Genomic DNA, 20,462 nt, shown 5'->3' with positions numbered 1-20,462 from the left:
ACTACTCCTTGTGAATGTCCAGTAGGGCTACACCTGTTCAGAGCGACAAACGCAGACACTGTGCCTCCCCAGATGTCTGTCTACGGGGTTAGACTGGGATAATAATAATAATTGTGGCCTAAAAACTAGCCGCTCTCCAGACCACACAAGGCCAGCTGCTGCACTGTCCCCATGCTGCCCGTAGCCTGGTCATTCTCTGACCTCACCCACTGACTATTTGTTTGCAGCCAGAAAACTGCCTCTGACCACTAATAAATCTATTCTTTGTCAAAGCCGAGCACCCCGGTGCTTAGAAACCCCCCAAGGGCAGCTGCGTCTGACACGCTGAGGCCGTCGCATCTGGCACCAACAAGCGCAGCGCGTTCAGTCCTCCAGTGCACGTTTACTGGGTTGTGTTGTGTTGTGTTGCTGCAGTTCAGGCGTAGGTGACACACAGCCAGCTGAACGCCGCAGAACCGCCTGAATTCCTCCGCAGGTCGGAGCGACACGGCCGGTTTGGAGCCCAGCACTCTAATCTGTGTTGTTTCCAGACAGTCCCCACACAAGGAATGTCTTGGAGATTAAAAGTAGGACATGTTTTTGCACTACAGATCCGTCCAGCAGATGGAGTCGTCTGTGCACACTTCAAGCATCCGTCTGATTTCTCCAGCTTATTTTATCTCCGTGATCCCCTATGAAAATAGGAGGATCCCAGTTCTGGCCATTTAACAGCTTACTGGCAAATTTGAAGATTTATATTTATATTATTTCATCTACTGGACTTGAGGTGTCGGTCATTTTATACACCACACAATGGGGGATGTGATTACTCACAAGTGAGATGAGCTAATGCAAGTTTGTGTCACCACAGACTGTGAGAAAGGAGCGACGTGAACACGTGAACTGCCGGGAAACGTCTGTGTCGTGCCCTCAGCACTTCAGGCTGAACACGTCTCCTGTTGCTGCACAGCTGAAGTCCACCGCTGCTTTGTCTCAGGCCCCTTCATCTCCGTTCCCCTGCATGTGTGCAGCAACAATAGTAAAACCAAACAAGGCTGTGGGGCGGAGAGTTGAACCAGAGTTCAGAGGAGGTGCTCTCTATTACTTCCTGTTTCGATTACGTATATTTAATATATTAACGGGTCATGATAATGACTGAACATGTTGCCATGGCACCAAGGAGCCCAAAGGCCTTTTTACTAATCTGTCTATAAAACAACTCCAGGTAACAGCGATTACTCTAAATGACTCAGTTCTGTAGTCAATCAGCGTGCGGCGCCGGTGGCCTCCCCCCGAGGCGTGGTGTCGTCAGGGACTTTGCTCATCTTACAGTGGCTATGTTTTGTGCCTGTGACACGTGGGAACGGTTTTCGAGACGAGAGCACGAGTACTGAGTCTGTGACGGGGAAAGGGAACCGCAGCTTTTTTGTTTTTTTAGGGCTATAATTAGCCCTGAACTTTGCGTGAAATCCGCCAACGAGAGTCATGTTCAGTGACAGTGTTGTGAATAGGTTTTATAACCATGCATTTCTGACACGCGTGAAGCTCCTCTTCACACCCAAACAGGACAAGCGCGGCCTTTCCCGATCGCCGCAGACTGACACGGGCGCTGTCTGAAATTCCGCGGGACCCGAGCCGAGACCGCGCCCGACGGATTCCCGCTATTCACAGCGCTGGACAGGAGACACAACAACATGCAGTGAACTCTGAAGCCCACCGGGCCGACCGGCGGCTCCTGAACGCAGCAGGGCTTTGCTGATCACACCGAGAAAACCAACAGGCCTCTATCAGCCTGATTCATATAAAAATACTTTGTTTTACTGTGTGAAACAAATGCACAGATGAAACCGGTGGGGTTCAACATTCCTGGAAGTCGTAGCTGCTAATCAGGTTGTCTGCAGGTCTAATTTAATCTGCAGCTCTGTGCGACGCGTGCTCTCGCTGCCGTCCAATAGTCTAAACCAGCTTAAGTGGCCGTGAGGCTGGGAAGGATCACGCTGTCCTCAGTAAGCTGACATGAGCGTGTCCATGTGACGTGCATCGCCCTTTCGGATCATTATTATGAGTTATGCGATGATTACTGCATCTTTTTAAGAAGACAAAAAACACTTGGACAAACGATGAGGTGAGGCACTGAGATGTATCTCCTTGTACCAACGATGCTGTAACTTTCCCACTTTGTGTAAAATGTTTGGACTATGATTCGTGCACAATCATAATCCTCCCATTCCCTTTAAACACAGCCTCCCTCCGCTCCGATCGCACCGTTGCCACTGACAGTAGCAACTTTCTTAGAGAGAAAAGCAAAGTGTCCGTGTCCTCCTGGCGTTGTCACCACCAAATCTGTGCTGTTAGTAGCAGCACACACCAACAATAAGAATCTTGCACCTCGGCTCCGTTACATTGCGCTCCACCGTTGCACTGCTGTTAGATCGGCTCGCAGCCTCGCGTATCGTCCTCAGCGGTTAGTGTATATTAAGAGGAAGCGACGCGCGCTGACTAGAAGCTGACTCAGCAATACTCGCCGGCGAAACCACAATCGGGTCTCTGGCGCCGTTGCTTCGGTTTCGCACGTCTGGTACGCGGGGCCGCCGGTTGGACCCGCGGCCAAATGTCTGGTCAGCGAGAGCTCCAGCCGATACTCCCCTGCATCAGAGGGGGAGAGGAGACGGATACGCAGATGGAGAGGAGGAACACGAGGCTCCATGAGAAGTGACTCACGGAGCATTGTATAATCAGGGTATATTAAAGGAAGGAACATCACACCCTCATTGCAGCAATGAGCCATGTGGACTGTTGCTTAATGATTGTGGAATTCTGCATCCTCCTCCCACCCCCATGCATATGATAGCGGCACACTGTGCAGACACATCTATGGGACCTGAAATCTCTAGGGCCTCTAATGTGTGAGAGTGTTAAGGGAAATGTCTATGAAGTGGATAATGTCATCATTAAATGCTTATTAAATTCGTATCCATTTTGCTAAAAGCTGTGTATTGACCCTGCAGGCCTCAACACAGAGCTGCGTGCACTGTCTGGATGCGACTGAGGTCAAAGGTTATGATTATGACCTATTTGCACTAATGTATAATTGTGCTTTAGCAATATACGGAGCAAAAGCTAATACAGTCATAATTCCTTTGATAAGAATATTATCGTGTTGGACAAAAATAGTTCGGTGCGCATGAGCGGATGAGGGGGAGTCGAGGGGATGCAGCGTAACGCGGATGACTTCATTTCCCACACTGCACCGCGCCCCATGATGTTCCCAACAGCTGACAGACGGCGAGAGCGTCTACGAGAGCCGTCGGCGGAGTGTCTTCTAGTCGCTAGCCCGAACGGACTGGAAATACAGGTCGAGCTGAGCAGCGCGTCGCCGCCCCGAGACGCCGTCGAGCATCTACTTACGGATGGAAATAGAACCCGCTTCCACTTGATCCATTCTCCGTCCGGATCGGGAGCTGGTGGCGGACACCCGCGCGTCGGCTAACTTCCACGACAGGTCGCTACGTCGCCGGACGCGGTGCATGTGTTCCGTGTGAGCCGACCCGTTTGACTCCAGCCCTCAACCCCAGCCGTGCCCGATGCCGAGGAATGGATAGTGTGTCTGCCAGCGGTGGGAAGATGGTCGAGAGTGATGAGCGGCCGGAGAGCGAGAGCGGCGGCGGCGGCGGCGGCGCGGCGACGGCCGCGCTCCATCAGTGCGAGCTCATCCAGAACATGATTGACATCTCCATCTCCAGCTTACAGGGGCTGCGGACCAAATGCGCCGCGTCCAACGACCTCACGCAGCAGGAGATACGCACTTTGGAGGTAACGAGCCGTCCGGACGCGCCGCGGCCGACGCGCGTCCGCGAAATGCGGAGTCATGAGGCTACGTCCGCCTCGCCTGCGCCCGAACGGCGGCTCCCAGCGAGGCGCCGTGGCGCCGTGTCGCCTGCGTGGCTTCCACGGGCTGATGGCACCATAACACGCGTGCGTTGCGCGCATCCGGGCTCGATATTTAATCTCCCTCACTACCGAATGGTCCCGAGCCGTTAATTTTCCGCGTGGAGTCTTTCTCCAGTGGGCGACGTGTTCGTACGGTCCACGCCGCGCTGCCGAACCTGCGCCGGCCTAACGGCACACATTCAACAATCTGACGCTCGCATTATTGGTGTTTGCCGGTCCTGTCCTCTGCACAGGAATCCGGTCTGTTGACGAGGCCTCCGAGGCAAATGCAAAACGAAAAGCCCCCCCCTCCTCCCTCACTGGCGCGTGTTTATGTCTCCGTGCACGCGCTGCCTCCCTGCATCTGGATGCAGATTTCGGTTCGGCGGCGCTGCGATGACTTGACATTGTTTTGCGCAGGATCCGCGGCGTCAGGGCCGCGGCGTGCGACGGCGCTCCTGCCCGGTGGCGCGCGTGCGACCGTTCAGAACACGCTTCTCTCCACATATAGTGGAAAGGGAGCCCTTTGCTGCACGGGAGGCGCCTGTTAATCATTTTGGAATCATAATTCCTGTCAGTCATAGAGAGTGAATTCTATAGTATAGACTACAGACAGACACGGTCTCTGTGATAGAGTCATGTAGTGGAAAGTCCATGATGCCTCTGTTGTTGGTAACGGGGACGGCGGGCCCCGCTTGTGCTGAGGGGGCTGATGGGAAGTGGTGGTTAGTGCGGGGAGTTGTGTAAAGCAGCCAAGTGGAGCTGACTGTCTGCAAAGGCTGAGCGTGTAGATCACCAGCGTCGTCGTTGCCGCCTCCAGACGCGCTGATGGCTTTCCCCGCCTCATGCTTTATTTAAGCCCTATACCGTGGATAAAAGGAATATCCAGCCGTGATTGGCTGGAGGCTATCAATTATCCATGTCTGCTTTTTTTATTTTTATTTCTGTATGACTGGACACCTCTCCCCCAAAAACGAGCGGCCCGGAAAAGACAAAGAGGGTGACGGCTCAAAGGCTGTTGTGGCATGGACCCAGCGTTGCGCTCGCGGTTCCGGCAGCCGGGTGCAGTTTCTAGCGCCGTGGCCGCGCGGAACAGGACGCGTTCTGGCAGAGTACTTCCTGGGGTGCGCTGGCTCCTACGCGCATTGTTCTGCCTGACAATGGGCCGGCCCACCGGTCACACGCGCCCCTCGTAGGCTGAAAAACGCTCTCCTTCCTGTGGCGGTGAGGCCACGTTGGGGGAGGAGGAGGGGGGGGGGGGGCAGTGTTCCATTCGCCGGCTGCGGGTTCTGCTTTCTCATCCACTGCACCTTGAGGTTCTTGGTTTCACCCCGACGCGGGCCCTCTTCCAGTTTCCGCGGTGGAGGCCTCGGTATCGCGACGCCGGCCCGGATCCGGGCTCGTCGTGGGCGCTGCGGTTCCGTGAGCTCCAGTCTGAGCGAACGTGTCCATTAGCTGGCGGTTACCGGCAGACGCCTGCCTCTCTGTTTGCACCCTTTCACCACTTGAAGTGAAGATGACACCATTACGGTTATTGTCTGGGATTTTCTGAGCTCGGTCTCTGTCGCCACCATTGAACGTGGCTGGTTCGGGTTCTTCTGTCCTTATCGTGCGTTATCATGGTTTGTTATTCCTGCTGATCAGATAGAGGCGGTGCACACTTTATTATAGCTGCAGGTCCTTTAGCAGGTTTTACTGTCATATTAGTTCAATAGGGGTTATTGTGTGTCATGCAGTTGGGTAATATTGACTCTGAGGTACATTGTGATATATAATTAGACGTCATAAAATGACGAGATGAAAACCAGTAATAGATGTAGTTAAAGTGGAACATAATGAAACATTTCCTTCGCACTGTTTTTAGCGCTTAGCTTGATAGCGTTTGCGGCGGTGGAACACATTAAAAGAATGTTTCCGCTTGTTCTGGGTGCGTCTGCGACGCGGGTCTGATTTGAGGATTTCCAAGCGGCGGTGGAAGTGGCATCAGAGCGTTCCAGCGGCCCGCGGGTCAGCTGGAGGCCCGCGGGTCGGGCCAAAGGCCCGGCGCGTGCGGCCGAGGGGCTAGCGTGGCTCCGCGCGCGTGTGGAACGCTCTGAGCAGTGCTTCTGGGCCTTGTTTTGGAAACACTCTGCCGACCTTTGGAGCGTCCTGTGCCGGCACTGGAGGCGAGGCCCGGTTCTCCTCGGACCGGCAGCAGCTAGACAGCTGAAGTCTGAAGCGACCTCTACTTCCTCTACGCCGCGTTCTGCATCTGAAAACCACATCTCGCCTTAAGTGTATGTTTTCGCTCCTTCGAGGGTTCACTCGTCGCATTCCTCAGATTTTGAAGTCAACACATCGGGGGGGAGTTAAACATAGACGTCGCGTGATTCTGTCGCCGTTTTAACTCCCGCCTCAACCCAACGGGCCTGAATGCGGCCGCTCCCGCCTCCCGCGTGGACGCGGTCCCACGTGACCCACTCAGACGCGATGGATGTCATTACTAGCAAAGCTTTGGGCCACTTCATGTGATGAATGCGAGCGCGGCGTCCAAGGTCAAGCTAGCCGCGGCGCTCGCGGTGCACGCGGCCTCCGCTCCCGTATTGCGCTGGAGTGCAATCAAGAGAGGCTTGAACTCACTTTATATCCCATCCAGAGAGCTTTATTATTCCACTTGAGCCGTGTGTGTGTGTGTGTGTGTGTGTGTGTGTGTGTGTGTGTGTGTGTGTGTGTGTGTGTGTGTGTGTGTGTGTGTGTGTGTGTGTGTGTGTGTGTGTGTGTGTGTGTGTGTGTGTGTGTGTGTGTGTGTGTGTGTGAGATACTGGCCTCTCAGATGAAGTGCTAACTGCTACTTCACTTTTCACACGTTAATCCCACTCAGACCGCTCTCCGTCGGCCGGTCACGCCCCCCCGCTTCACGCCGTCAGACGTCGCATCCACTCGCTGTTTGTGCTGGTGGGGTTTTTTCTTTGTTATCATGTATTTATCTATTTTTTAGGATCATCGCTCATAAACGGCACATCTCGCGTGTTCGTAAGTATCGGGCGTTGAGGTGAAACCTTTTTAATCTCGGCGATCACTTCTCGCCTGTGGACAGCGGAGCGTCGCTACGTGACGTCCCCCCCCCCCGACTCCCCTCCTCCCCCCCACAGCGGCGCAGAGGCTTCTCGCTGTGCTCTCGTGGTGCGAGCTGTTGTAGCTGCGTCTATATTTAGACGCCTTTCTTCCTACGCATTTTCAGGGTTGGTTGTTAAATAAGAAAATCAAATGACGCGCAGAGGGGCCTGTGGGGGGAGGGGGGAGGGGACGACGGGAGCCAATCCGCTGGGTCGCTGCTCGTGACGCGGCGGCTCCGCTGTGTGTGTGTGTGTGTGTGTGTGTGTGTGTGTGTGTGTGTGTGTGTGTGTGTGTGTGTGTGTGTGTGTGTGTGTGTGTGTGTGTGTGTGTGTGTGTGTGTGTGTGTGTGTGTGTGTAAGGAGACAATGGAGAATGTCGTTCGCATGACGGAACGGAGGAAACGAGTTGAGCGATTGCAGTGGTCGGCCTCTGTTTGGGGGGGTGTTAGTCAGAGGGGAGAAGTGGAGGCAGGCCTTGATCTATTCTTACACTGAGTCAGGTTGAGTTGCATTACATCCTGTAATTTTGAGGTCTGCTGTACTTTTGTGAAGGGGGGGGGGGGGGGGGGGGGGGGGCGTTGCTCGTCCCAGCTCTGAATCATGAGGAAGTCACTGCTGTTGCTTGTAAATAGATTTTAAAAAATCGTGTTGAATCCTTGTCCTTGTGTTGAGGAAACCCCCCGTTTACCGTTTCTGCCATTTACCAAAACGAGCCTTTCTACATCGTTCTTCCGATACCTAAAATTGCCTCACGTCGACCACAGACACTTGCATCAGGGCCAAAACGGGCCGAACAAGAAGAAATAGGCAGAGGCTCGATGAGTCGGCTGAGCTGGTAGCAGAGAACAATCTGGACCCGCCTGGTTCTGTGGTACCGGACCGAAATTGCGGTTCATGTATAACATTGGTCAGTTTCGTCTTGGTTTATTTACATGATTCTGCATGAAATATGTCCTTGACAGCAATATTGGACTTTGCATGACATTTGCATTATCTCCTGGCTCCACTGCTGCCGTCGCTACTTTCACGTGTACTGTATCGGCAGCTTTCACATAGATTACAGCTGCTCTCCGTCGCTGCTCTTCTTCTGTGGTGCCAGCGCGTGCGCTCTCAGTCCGACCTCCCGTCACACGGGCCGCGCTGCCCTTGGCAGGTGCGCCGGAGCGGCTGTGTCAGCAGCAGCGGCGGCGGCCGTGAGAGGAGGGTTTGGATCCGGGAGTCTGCTGCGTCAGGCCCCCTCCCCCTCCTCCCCCCCACCCTCACCCCCCCGCGGCTCACGCACCGGCTGTCACTCTGCATTAGGCCGTTGCCATGGTGTTGTTTAGCTCGGCAGACAGGTGGGCTCTGACGCCACTTCTGTCTCCCCTGCACCCAGCCCCCCCCGCCGCGTCAAGCGCAGCTTTTCTCCGCCGACCCAAAAATAACACAACGCGAGACGTCTGTGGTTATCTCTCTCATGTGCCCGACCGGCCTTGCAGCACAAATACAGCCGCCACTGATGTCAGACGGGGATTTAGGGCCTTGTTGGTGTAATCCTACCTCACCTATTTATTTAACTTGATAACAGGTAGCACGCGTTCGCCGTCGGCCGGTCCCGGTCCTGTGGAGGCGCAGGGTGACATTTGTGAGTTCTGATGTATCGTGGCTGCGCTCTGTGTTTCACATGTACGGGAAAATCCCACTGAAATGTTGCTGACGACTCAGAAGAGGGGTTGCTAGGCAACCTGACGTCACAACACCACACTGTGTGTGTGTGTGTGTGTGTGTGTGTGTGTGTGTGTGTGTGTGTGTGTGTGTGTGTGTGTGTGTGTGTGTGTGTGTGTCTCTGTGTGTGTCTCTGTGTGTGTCTCTGTGTGTGTCCCTGTGTGTGTCCCTGTGTGTGTCCCTGTGTGTGTCCCTGTGTGTGTCTCTGTGTGTCTCTGAGTGCGTGTGCGCGTGTCTAAAGCACTGTCTCCACCAGCCCAGATCCCTAAACACGCTGCATCCAGACACAGATAAGAGTGTGCGCTGTTTACAACAGCGCACACTCTTGCAGGGGAGTCAGTGTTTATCTTATTGGTTCACAATCAGTACATGAAGTTTCTCATTCTTTTTAACAACTCTGTCGGTGCATTTAACAACCAGCGTCAGAGCTCTTATCTCTCTCCATCCTCTTTCTCGGCCTTTTCACCCGTCGTTGGGAGGGACACTGGCGGGCGGAGGGCCCGGCCCGGCCTGGCTGGTGTGGAGGTGCCGCCTGCTGTAATGGACTCTCGCAGATGGACGCGAGATAAGGAGACACTCTATCTGACTTGCGCCGGGCCGGCGGCTGAAACCGATACCGCCTTCTAATACTTACACACAGCAGCGGCGCACTTGACACTGGCGTGAAAGAGCTCGCGACGTTTCCCAAATGAAGCGTTGGCCTGCGCACGCGATGAACGCGGTTGCCCCGGCGACCGCGAGGCCCCGCCCCAACCCTTATTAGGTAGAAGCTGAAGTAACGCTGCGGGAGGAACCGTCCTGGATCCGAACGCTCCCGTTTGCTGCGCCAGCACCACAGCTGCTCTCATTATAATAACAATAATAGCGGTGTAGATCTCATTAAGCGTCTTGTGCACTGGGGGCAAACATTGGGGTTATTACTGCAGGTGCACGGGAACTGTCGAGCATTAGGTCGACCTTTATTGTAACCAGAAGGAATTTACAGTTGGATCAAATCTAGTGATGTGCGGCTTTTAGTCCCTGTGTAATGATCCGTGTGTGGTTTCCACCAGCACAGGTGGGGGTGGTGTGTGTGTGTGGGGGGGGGGGGTTGCTCCTGAGCGCCCCGGCAGCCTCTGCCCGCGCCCCTCCCATCAGTGTGCGCTGTGTTCTCTGTTGCTCCCTGCAGGTGAAGCTGATGAAATACATCTGTAAACAGCTGCAGTGCAAGCAGAAGGTGCCGCAGAGCGAGAGGCCCGAGGCCCTGGACAGCTACCCGCGCCTACGCGACTGGCTGCGCACCATCAACCTGCGGCCGGAGCTCATCCAGGTAGCGTTGGGGAGGGGGGGGGGGGCTTCGTCTTGCGGGACCGTCGGCCGCGTCCGTGTATGTGGAGTTGTTGGTCAGTGATCATCAAAAATAAAGGGTCCGGCCTGTTTACAAGCTTATGCAAACATCTGTATGCGCTCACATTGTTATGATGGAGAAACATGGAACAACCTGCTGCAGCTGCTCTGATTGTTTAGAGTCTAATTTAAAGTTCTGATCCTTTACTTCGTTTTTTCGCAGCCTGTTCCTTTTTGTCGAGCTTCTGTTGCGTCCTGCTCCTCTTCTCGCCCTCCGGCGCTTACTGTATTTCTCCCGAGCGCGACTTGTTCAAACACGAACGCCGGCGATAACGGGACGGGAGTGAATGTGGGAAATGCGAGGCATTCGCGCGCGCGGCCGGACTCCCGCCGCTCGGCGCCGCAGAGAGGAGCCCGGCGCGGATCGGACGAGGAATGTGACGTCCGGGCGCGAGCGCTGGCCAGCGGAGGCCCGAGCTGGGTCAATGTTTAATGCGAGGGGACGGCAGCCGGCTAATGGTTAGCTCACCCTGACCCGCCTGTGGAGCACATCTCCACAAACCTTCCCCGGACATTTTAAAAAGGTGGATTTTGATTGCGGGGAAGCTGCACCCAGTCATTTTTTAATTGCAGGGAGTTTAATTGATCGTGTCCTGACTTGTGGGGTTTCAGTATTTCTTGGAATAAGGAAGTCAAACGTGTCTTCCAGCACTGCTCGAAAGCAACCGCGTCGAACGCACGCTCTTCTGGGCTCTAGTGTGACTCAAAAACCGCAGCGTTTGCTCGTCGTTTTCTCCCCTTCCTGTGTTGCTGTAAACCCCCGGAGCTGCTCCGCGTTCGCCCTGTTGTGGTCTTAATCTTCCCCTTCCCCGTGCGCGCGTGCGTGTGATTGTGTCGCGCGGATCTGATTTTTGCGGCCTGGTGAAAACGGGCGGTTGAACACCTGGACACGTAAACGCATCACGGTGTCGCTGACTCATTCAGAGCGAAACATAACCGACAACAGAGCAATTTCTATACTGTAATGTGTAACTTCACACTGTAGACGAGCTGCCAACATTCTGTTATACAAGTGGCTGCATGTTATGAAGCCTCTCAGGCGAACACGTGTCTCTGTGTCAAGTAAATCAGTTTGTCTGTGGCTCAAATTTTCACACTCATTTATCTGTATTCATCAAAACTGATGTAGTCACATTAAAAAAAACCCAGATCAACGCAATGCCGCGGGTGTGCGGCCGCCCTAGTTCTCTGATCGGCGTTTGCCCTCTCGGAGCAAGGGTTTAACCTGATAAGCGTCTGTGTACTTCCCATGTAAAAAAAAAAAAATCAAACATCCTAAACTCAGAGGACGTGTCACTGAATTATCTCCTACTTCGCCGTCTGCCGTGTTGCGGTAGGATGCGATAAGGACGCAGGCGCTTCAACCCTCAGCTGGACGGCCGCAGATTTTAGGGCCCAGTGACAAAAAAAGAAAAAAAAAAAGAAACTCGCCTGTGTTTCTGCACAATCTGCACAATCAGATAAGAGGAAACGGGAATTATTTGAAAGGCCAAATAATAAACGGGATTAGCACTGATTTCCAAGAACAGTGCAAGTCAGAGGCTGAAGGGCCTGTTTATTACCACAACATGCTGGTGCTTTAATGCTCACGAGGGTGAGGACGCTGCAGGTTCACAGCGGATTTTATTAATGGCGCGTATTTTACTTGTCGACACACATTTCCTTCTTCTCTTCTCGCTCCTCCGCAGGCAGTTGAAGCCAAGCTGTCCCTCGATGCCTTACTGCAGATGACCGGTGCTCAGGTGAGGGACACAATGCGAAGACTCGGGTCCAGCTCGGAAGAATGTGGCCGACTCAGCGCCGCCCTCTCCTGTCTGAAGAGCGCCACTGAATCAGGTACGAGCCCTCTGACCCCAGCGGCCTCTCGACGCCGGGGTCTCGTCTCGGCCCGTGTTCCGACGCCGGGGTCTCGGCCCGTGTTCTGACTGCTCTGTCCGTGTGCAGGTGGCGAGCTGAGGGAGGACGGCGGCCCGTGGCTGTCGGAGCCGGCCAGGAGGGACAGCGGCTCCCTGCTGAGCGCGGACCCGCTGCCCAGCCTCGGGACCCCGCTGCGGCCCCACAGCCCCTCGCCCCTCGCCCGCCCCTCCACCATCCACTCCACCCCGTCCACGCCCTCCGCCACCTTCCCTCACCCGCGCTCGGGCTCGGTGTCGGCGGCGCCCACGCCCGAGGCGCTGGCGTCCTGCGGCCACGGCGACAGCCCCCACACGGACCCCTTCCCCATGTCGCTGGCGCGCGCGGCCCTGCTCCACGGACACGCGTCCACGCCGCCGGTGACGCCGCCGTCCAAGAGGCGCCACCGCCTGAAGCCCCCCTGCACGCCGCCGCCCCCCTCCCGCAAAGTGCTGCACCTGCTGCCCAGCATCGCCCTGACGCGCAGCAAGAGCCACGAGTCCCAGCTGGGCAACCGCATCGAGGACCCGCCCACAAACAAGTAGGCATCGCCTCCGTGCTAGCGGGCGTTAGCGTAGCGTCACATCCTCTCTCTCTCGCTCTCTTTCTCTCTCTCCTCCCCCTCTTCCTCTTTCACATCCTGTCTGTTGCTCCTTTGCTCTGAATGCATGAGCTAATCCCTGCACACACAAATTCCCAGAGATTTTCGAGTCGTGTCAAAACAGGAAGCATTTCCTAGTACTGATGCAAGAGAGACACACACACACACACACACACACACACACACACACACACACACACAGCCTGTTCCTTATTTACCCCTCTTCCTATTGTGATTGGATGGATACGCACACGGGCTCAACTCTCCATAATATCCTGTTTGCTTATGGAGATTTATTGGGAAAAACGATTGTACGTCATGTTATTAGAGCAGTGGACGTCCGTCCTACTGTGACCGCTCACGTGCGTTTCCGTCTGGGTAACGCAGCGCGCCTGAACTCCCTCCTCGCAGGTGTGCTAAGAAGAACAAGCTGTTCCTGAATATGCAAGTCAACGGCAACGGGTGCGAGGAGCCGCCGGCGCCGCCGCGCCACCCGGCCGCGCCGGCGCGCACCCCGGGGGGCACGCCGGCGCCCCCCCCCTACACCCTGCCCGGCACGCCCACTCTGATGGAGGAGCACGGCGCCGTCAAGAGTGAGTCCGGCTGAAGCTCTTCTGCTGCAGGGACGTTACATGGGATTAACTGATGTCTCTTTTGCTTCGATTAGATAATGTAGCAGTGCATCGCAGCTCCCCGCAGGCAGTGAGGAGGGACATAGGCCTCCCAGTCACACACAGGTAGCATCCATCAGTCGGCTGCTACTGTGTATTATTGATATCCAGGCTGACGCTCGGGTCTGTGCAGGTTCTCCACCAGGTCCTGGTTGTCGCAGACGTGCCAGGTGTGTCACAAGAGCATGATGTTTGGAGTCAAGTGCAAACACTGTCGGTGAGTTGAGGAAAGTTCTGGCCCCGCGTCACCCGAGATGAGACCCGATGCCCGACTCGAGCGCTGTCTCCTTCCTGCTTTCAGGTTAAAGTGCCACAACAAATGCACCAAGGAGGCCCCGTCCTGCCGGATCTCCTTTCTGCCCAGTGAGTTTCCCAGCGCGTCCACGCCCGCGCCGCGGGCCCGCAAAGCCGTGACGCCTCCGCTTTGTCTCCGCAGTCGCCAAAATCCGGAGGACCGAGTCGGTCCCGTCTGACATAAACAACCCGGTGGACCGGCCCCCGGAGGCGCCGCAGTTTGGCACGCTACCGAAGGCCCTCACCAAAAAGGTAACATCTGCCTCGGGTCCCGCCGACGTGTGCGTGACCTGTATGTGCGTGTAACCTCCGCGCGTCCCCAGGACCACCCTCCGGTGCTGAACCAGCTGGACTCCAGCAGCAACCCGTCCTCCACCACCTCCTCCACGCCGTCCTCCCCGGCGCCCTTCCAGCAGAGCAACCCCCCCAGCGCCACTCCGCCCCCCAATCCGTCGCCCAAGGGCCACCGGGACAGTCGCTTCAACTTCCCCGGTGAGCTCGGCCGCTTCCGCCCCCGACTCGCTGCGCTCCGACAGCGCGAACTGTGGGCGCGGGCGCCTCCCGTCGCTCTCCTCTGTGACATTAACAGTCCAACTGAATCTGTGCTCTTCTAGACAGGCCGAAGCTTCTCTAACCGACACTCTCTCTCTCCTGCCATGCTTGTCGGCCTCTCCCTCTTTGTTTTTGTTTTCCCACACAATAGCCGCCTGTTACTTTCAGCACAGACAGCAGTTTATCTTCCCTGGTGAGTCGATGGTCCCAGAGTGTCATGATGCATTGTTGCTGTCCCATCGTCCCGTGCTCCACACCTCCGATTCCTCACAGTCTTTGTCCTCTGCATGTTTGCTTTTGGGGTTGTGGCCGTTGCTGTGCTATCTTTGGGTCAGTGCTTGCATGTTGAGGAGAAGAAGCCTTTTGGCTCCACCTGCTGGGTGTAGGGGGAATTGCATGCACTGTGTTCTTCCTAAAGGATAAAGGGAGTAAAAGTAGCTGGATAGAAGTTTTCCTCTTCCTCGATCCTTTCTAAACAATCATATTTCTCTCCATAGATGTCTGTAGTCCTGCTAATTTGCACACTGACGTCCTTCAGGACACCGTGTAAGACATTTATTTTTATAAATTGCTTTTATACAGATTTGAAGCGCTAAACTAAGACTGTTTAGTTTAATTTGTCCTACCATCTGTTTTTTGTAGCAGTGAAATAGAACAATCAGCTGATGACATCCACACTGAGCTCATCGAAGACGAGGACGAAGCGGTAATGTTAGCTCGTAGCGTGATGCGATTGCTTTAAGTGACTCTGAACTCTTGAAAACGAGACAGTAGATCAAGTTTATGGTTCAGGTCATTTTTAGCGAGTGCTCTAATATGATGTCAGCAATTTGTCCAGTCGTTAAGAAGAAGTGTTAAAGATATGAACTGGGCTTAGTTGTCGGAGTGACGCTTTTAAATAGTTAGGCTTTTTTGCACTTTTGCAGGACGGGGAGGAGGAAATAGACGTGGAGGAGGACGACGCAGAAGCCGAGGAGGAGGACGAGGAGGACGGCGAGGACGACGACGGGGAGGACGAGGACGGCGGCGGGGAGATGCGCATGAACATGGGCTCCGACGGCGAGCTGGAGGGCGACGAGCTGGACGACCTGCCCAGCTCCCGGGGGAACCAGTGGAAGGGCCCCATCTACCGCAAGCCCAGCCAGACCAGCGTCTACCTGCAGGAGTGGGACATCCCCTTTGAGCAGCTGGACCTCGGGGAGCTCATAGGAAAGGGCCGCTGGGGCAAGGTGCACAAGGGCCGGTGGCACGGCGAGGTGGCGATCCGGCTGCTGGAGATCGACGGCAACAACCAGGACCACCTGAAGCTCTTCAAGAAGGAGGTGATGAACTACAGACAGACGAGGCACGAGAACGTGGTCCTCTTCATGGGCGCGTGCATGGCTCCGCCCCACCTGGCCATCATCACCAGGTGAGCGCGCCGACGCCAAACGCACCTCGAGTCCGCTTCCGCCTCTCACCTTCTCTGTGAATTCCCCCTGTAGTTTCTGCAAAGGCAGGACGCTGTATTCTGTCGTCAGGGACACGAAGAACACGTTGGACATTAACAAGACGAGACAAATCGCTCAGGAGATCGTGAAGGTACTGTTTTCCGTTCGATGTGTTCTCAAAGACCCGTTTGCTGGCCGCTCCTCGTGCATTGAGCCGCGTGTTTGTCTTCCAGGGGATGGGCTACCTGCACGCCAAAGGCATCGTTCACAAGGATCTCAAGTCCAAGAACGTTTTCCACGACACCAATAAAGTGGTGATCACCGACTTCGGGCTCTTTGGGATCTCGGGGGTCGTTCAGGAGGGGAGGTGAGAAGCAGCGCAGAGGCTGAGGACGGACGGGCTGCGTTCAGTCGCGTCCGAGAGCTCACGCGCGTCTGTCTCCTTCATTCCAGGCGCGAGAATAAGCTAAAACTGCCGCACGGGTGGATTTGCTACCTGGCTCCAGAGATCGTGCGCAAGATGAGCCCGGGTAACAACGAGGACCGCCTGCCTTTTTCCACCGCGGCGGACGTGTACGCCTTCGGGTAAGCGCTCCCTCGCCCCCCTCCCCCCCGCGTCGACCTCCCGCCGTGTTCGAGCCCCGTCGCCGACCTTTCGCTCCTCCTTCCAGCACCATTTGGTACGAGCTTCAGGCCAGAGACTGGCCGATCACCAACCAGCCCGTGGAGGCCACCATCTGGCAGGTGGGGAGCGGAGAGGGCATCAGGAAGGTCCTGGCCGAGATCAGCCTGGGGAAGGAGGTCACCGTGAGTAACGGAGCTGCATGTCACTCAGATGAGCCGGGCGCTGGGAGGGAGGTCCACTGACCCTTCTGTCCCGCCAGGAGATCCTCTCGGCCTGCTGGGCCTACGACCTGAGGGAGCGGCCCACCTTCACCCAGCTGGCCGACATGCTGGAGAAGCTGCCCAAGCTCAACCGCAGGCTGTCCCACCCGGGCCACTTCTGGAAGTCTGCCGAGTAGGTATCCGGGTGAGGAGGAGGCCGTGGAGACGCTGGACGAGCGCGTTCCCACCGGCGTCAGTGTTTGGGGAGTGAATGATGGAGTCCGTGTCGGTCAAATGTGTAAATATGAGCCCTAGAAAGCTGCCGTCGGCTCAGAGTGGTCTAGAATATCTGCTCTCCGGCTGCTGGGAACTGTGAACGTTGCGTCTGCTACTGTAAATGAAAATTGTGAATTGTACAGTATCAATGTTTTTTTTCTTTCTCGCACACGAGAGACTTCACAGTCAACGGTGAAACAGTGTTCGGACGCAAACAAATCATACGACAGGTGGAAAAAGCCTTTTTCTTCTCGGTGCTGATGTTCACCTTTGACCTTTTGGAGCTGTTGTTGTTCAAGCGCACCTACGTTACGACCCAACGCTTGCTCGTTGAACTAAATGAAAGTCATGTAATCCAAAATGCACCAAACAAATACTTCATTTCAATCACTTATTCCCATTTTATCTTCTGTTTCACTGCAGCCTCTCTTTCAACAGTTTCCCACAATGTCTCTGCTTCGCCAACTTTGCAGTTTGCTTGTTTTTTGGTGTAGAGAATGAAAATGCAAATAACACGATCTTAGCCTTTGAATGTTCAGTGTAAGTTTGGTTGAACTAATCTTGCTGCTTTCCTCACTGAAGCTGTTACTGTCCACTAACCGCCTAACCCTTGTTTCCCTTTGCTCTCGCTCTCTCTCTCTCTCTCTCTCTCTCTCTCTCTCCCCTCCTTCTCCCCTCCTTCTCCTCCACTCTAGGTTGTAGCCGTCGCTCTGAGACACAAACAATGCAAAACAAAGCCCGGGTCTGCCTTGCATGCTCCTGAGTCTAACTGTTACAGGACTGATCAAAGCGCTGCCTCTGCCTGAAACAGACACTGCTTCCACTAATCCATAGTCCGATCTTCCGTGTCTAACCGTTGCGTTTTCCTGCTGGGCCGAGGGGACCGGTGGGCTGAGGTGCGCGGCCGGGGGGTGACGGAGGTCGCTCCTCCCACGCTTTACCTACGTCATCTAATATCTCTCTGCCTTTCCTCTTGGGCTGTGGTCTGTAATGTCGCCTGGGACTCTGAGGCTTGTGGTCTGTTGCTGATGATGATGATGATGATGATGATGATGATGATGATGATGATGATGATGATGATGATGCATTGGCCGGCTCACCGTCTCTGTGCTTCTGTGATGTGCTTGTTCCTGCCGGGGCCCTGACCACACAGCAGTTTTTTGTCTCTGACTACACACACACAAACGGACACACACCAAGCAGGAACACTGTTGGACATGAAATGGGCCCCGCCACCACATGGACCTATCCATTCATCTGTGGTTTCGCTGAGGCTCGTCTCCTGTCAGAGCCCACGTCTAGACACGATATGCACTTTGTCCACGGGAGGAAACCAACCATAAACTTTTGTTGTTGCTGTTGCTGTTGCTGTTGTTGTTGTTGTTGTTTAGTTTGGCTTTGAATAGTCATATCTGCAGTGTTTCCTTTTTCCTCCTCAGAAGGGTCTTTAGTCGTCCGTCGCCCTTTTTTAAACCTAAAGTAACAGTTTGTTCGATATCACGTTTGGGAACGGGGCACTGACATGAACAGAACGCAGCGAAACGGCGTCTGAACCCGATCCGCTCGGGATCAGACTAAACGCTGGCTGTCGGTGTCCGTTCATGGAAGTGTAAAGTGCACTTTATAAGAACACGAGTTCCTTCATTCTCTGCGCAAAAAAAAAAAGATAATCAGGAACCTGGCGCAAAAGTGTCCTATATCTTCCTCGAACATTACCTCTTGTGTGTGCTTATATTTATGTGCTGTGTTGAGTGTGTGTGTGCGTGTGTGTGTGTGTTGTGTTGGGCATAGGGTTGGTGAAAGAGCGTTACTGTTGCGTCGCAAAATCCAGTAGTATGTAATGTACATACATTATTTAATGTATAGCAAATTAACACGATTCTTCTAATATTTGTACAAACATTTTATATGTAAAGTACATCACAACATTTTAGGTACTGCTATGGCTAAAACAGATGCATATATATTTATATTTTTTTCCGTGTACAAAGTACTGTAAAAAAAGCTGTACAATTTTTTTTTAGAATGGGCCAATACATGTTTTTTATGTTACTGTAAAAATTCATATTTTTGTATTGCATGTGTTTACCATTCTGTACACACAGTTTCTGTTTTCATCCACGGGAGACAATAAAAGGAGGCTTGTCATGTAAACAGGCTGCTTCCACTTATTAACTTACTTACTTACTAACTTTGTATTTCTCTAGTGTCCACAGAGTCCGTGTGCTCATCGCATTAGGAAATTGAAGCAGGTTCGTCAGTAACCTTTGAAGAATGAAAAGCTCTGGACTCAAGTATCAGTCAAACGCCTCCAAACTGAAAAGCAGACTTTTACTGAAGGTTCTTTCACAGCTGCACAAAGATCAAAACCCCATTTTACCTCTAGATGGCACAAAGAGTCAACAGACAGTCTTTGGACAGAGTATATTAACATAGCATTTGTTTTTCTATATTCTTTGTGTCTTATGGAATAAGAAAGAGGGATTTTATAATATATAAGTTTAGATGAAGTGAAAAAGTGAATTATTTTGCACAATATTTTTATTTCTTATCTGTTCTTGGATCTATAGAGGAACAATATGGAGTCATCCCTTAGAAAAGTGCTGGCCTTGTATTTGCATCCATTTCTGCTTATGCAGCTCTTCAGCAGTGAATCTATCAAAAGTTTAAATTGCGTGTCACTGAGCGCTGTCAGTAAAATGAGGCATGCGGCCTGCAGTCGGTGCTTTGGACCAGGTATCGGGGCGGTTGCGTCTGAAGCCTTCCGCTGATACGAATGATGGATCGATTCCTGGTGCGGGTCCAGGAGCGAAGAAAAGGAGCTTGTCTCCTGCCGTGAGCTCCAAGTGGTACTGGGTCACATGACCAGCGTTCGTTCGGCGAGGGCCAGGGAGGAAGGACGAACACACACAATGCTCTTTCTCTTCAAAGGCTATTTTTTTTTGGATGCTGTTAAAGACGATGAACTATTTTTGCATGCGATGACTTAAGCGTTTGACGAAACTTGTACGTGTGGAAACCGTTTCACGCATACATCAGTGTGGCTGTGGAATCATTGGCGCACGGGGCCTTCCTCTCCAGCTGTCAGCAGGCGTGAGCCGGTGCCGGGGTTGTCCCCGACGGAGCCGTCCGGCACCGCATCGACCCGCTACCACGTATGCGTCACACATGATGACATTACTGTCAGTGATGAGCGGGACTTTCCATCACTCAGGAGGAGACGTGGGACTTTTGACATGCCTTCCTTCTGCTCTCACTTCCTCTCATTCATTTAGCCTCATTATGCTTTCATCCTCCTCTTCCTCCTCCTCCTCCTTGTGCTCAAAATAACACTCAAACTTCAACTTGTGTGTATATATATGAAAATAGTATTTAAATCACATTTGTCTCTGATGTTTGAGTAAAATTTGTCTGTTAATAAGTGTTATAATGAATAAGTCCTATTCATACCGCATTTGGGCGTGAGTGTGCTTTAAATGTGTGGTTTAGTCGTGTGTCTGTAGGTTTTTCACATCAACTTAACATGTGGAGCATTAATGTTGTGCACAATTCCTCCCCTAACCTCAGTCACAAAGCAGTTTGGCCGCACAGTAAAGAAAAGAGCCATTCTGTTTATATGAAATACTTCCCCTTCTGGTTTCCTCTGTAACTGTACGCTCGTTTATTTCCCCCGAGTGATTGTTTTTTTCATTGTGCACCTGCACTTTAACGCAGACTTTTTTTTAAAGCTTAAACGCGCAACAGGACCCCCTCGGTTTCTGGGTGGAGACGAGCCGGCGTCACCTCACGGAGGAGCCGCGACCTGAGAGTCACCTTGCTGTCGCAC

At 53.6% G+C, this 20,462-nt stretch overlaps 1 protein-coding gene across 4 annotated transcripts; it reads left to right on the top strand.

Annotated features, from left to right (window-relative positions):
* Positions 1–2,082: 2,082 nt before the first annotated feature.
* On the top strand, positions 2,083–18,790 carry ksr1a (kinase suppressor of ras 1a). 4 transcript variants are annotated; one of them, XM_055502178.1, is made up of 20 exons: positions 2,083–2,104; positions 9,877–10,017; positions 11,783–11,930; positions 12,039–12,528; positions 12,976–13,181; positions 13,256–13,325; positions 13,393–13,476; positions 13,561–13,622; positions 13,696–13,805; positions 13,877–14,045; positions 14,257–14,298; positions 14,603–14,651; positions 14,748–14,811; positions 15,032–15,516; positions 15,590–15,686; positions 15,769–15,902; positions 15,989–16,120; positions 16,207–16,342; positions 16,420–16,553; positions 17,332–18,790. In XM_055502178.1, exons 2-20 carry the CDS (start codon positions 9,886–9,888, stop codon positions 17,336–17,338), a joined length of 2,751 nt encoding a protein of 916 aa, XP_055358153.1. In that variant the 5' UTR covers positions 2,083–2,104; positions 9,877–9,885; the 3' UTR covers positions 17,339–18,790. The 4 variants fall into 4 exon arrangements, with proteins under 4 accessions (XP_055358153.1, XP_029028847.1, XP_029028846.1 ...); XM_029173014.2 differs by lacking the exon at positions 2,083–2,104 and adding an exon at positions 3,233–3,792 and having other exon boundaries at positions 13,000–13,181; XM_029173013.2 differs by lacking the exon at positions 2,083–2,104 and adding an exon at positions 3,233–3,792.
* The last annotated feature ends 1,672 nt before the right edge of the window (positions 18,791–20,462 follow it).

Source organism: Betta splendens, chromosome 14 (assembly GCF_900634795.4).
Source record: "Betta splendens chromosome 14, fBetSpl5.4, whole genome shotgun sequence".
NCBI lineage: Eukaryota > Metazoa > Chordata > Actinopteri > Anabantiformes > Osphronemidae > Betta > Betta splendens.
The sequence above is the reverse complement of the archived record's forward strand: the minus strand, read 5'-3'. Positions and strand labels throughout refer to the sequence as shown.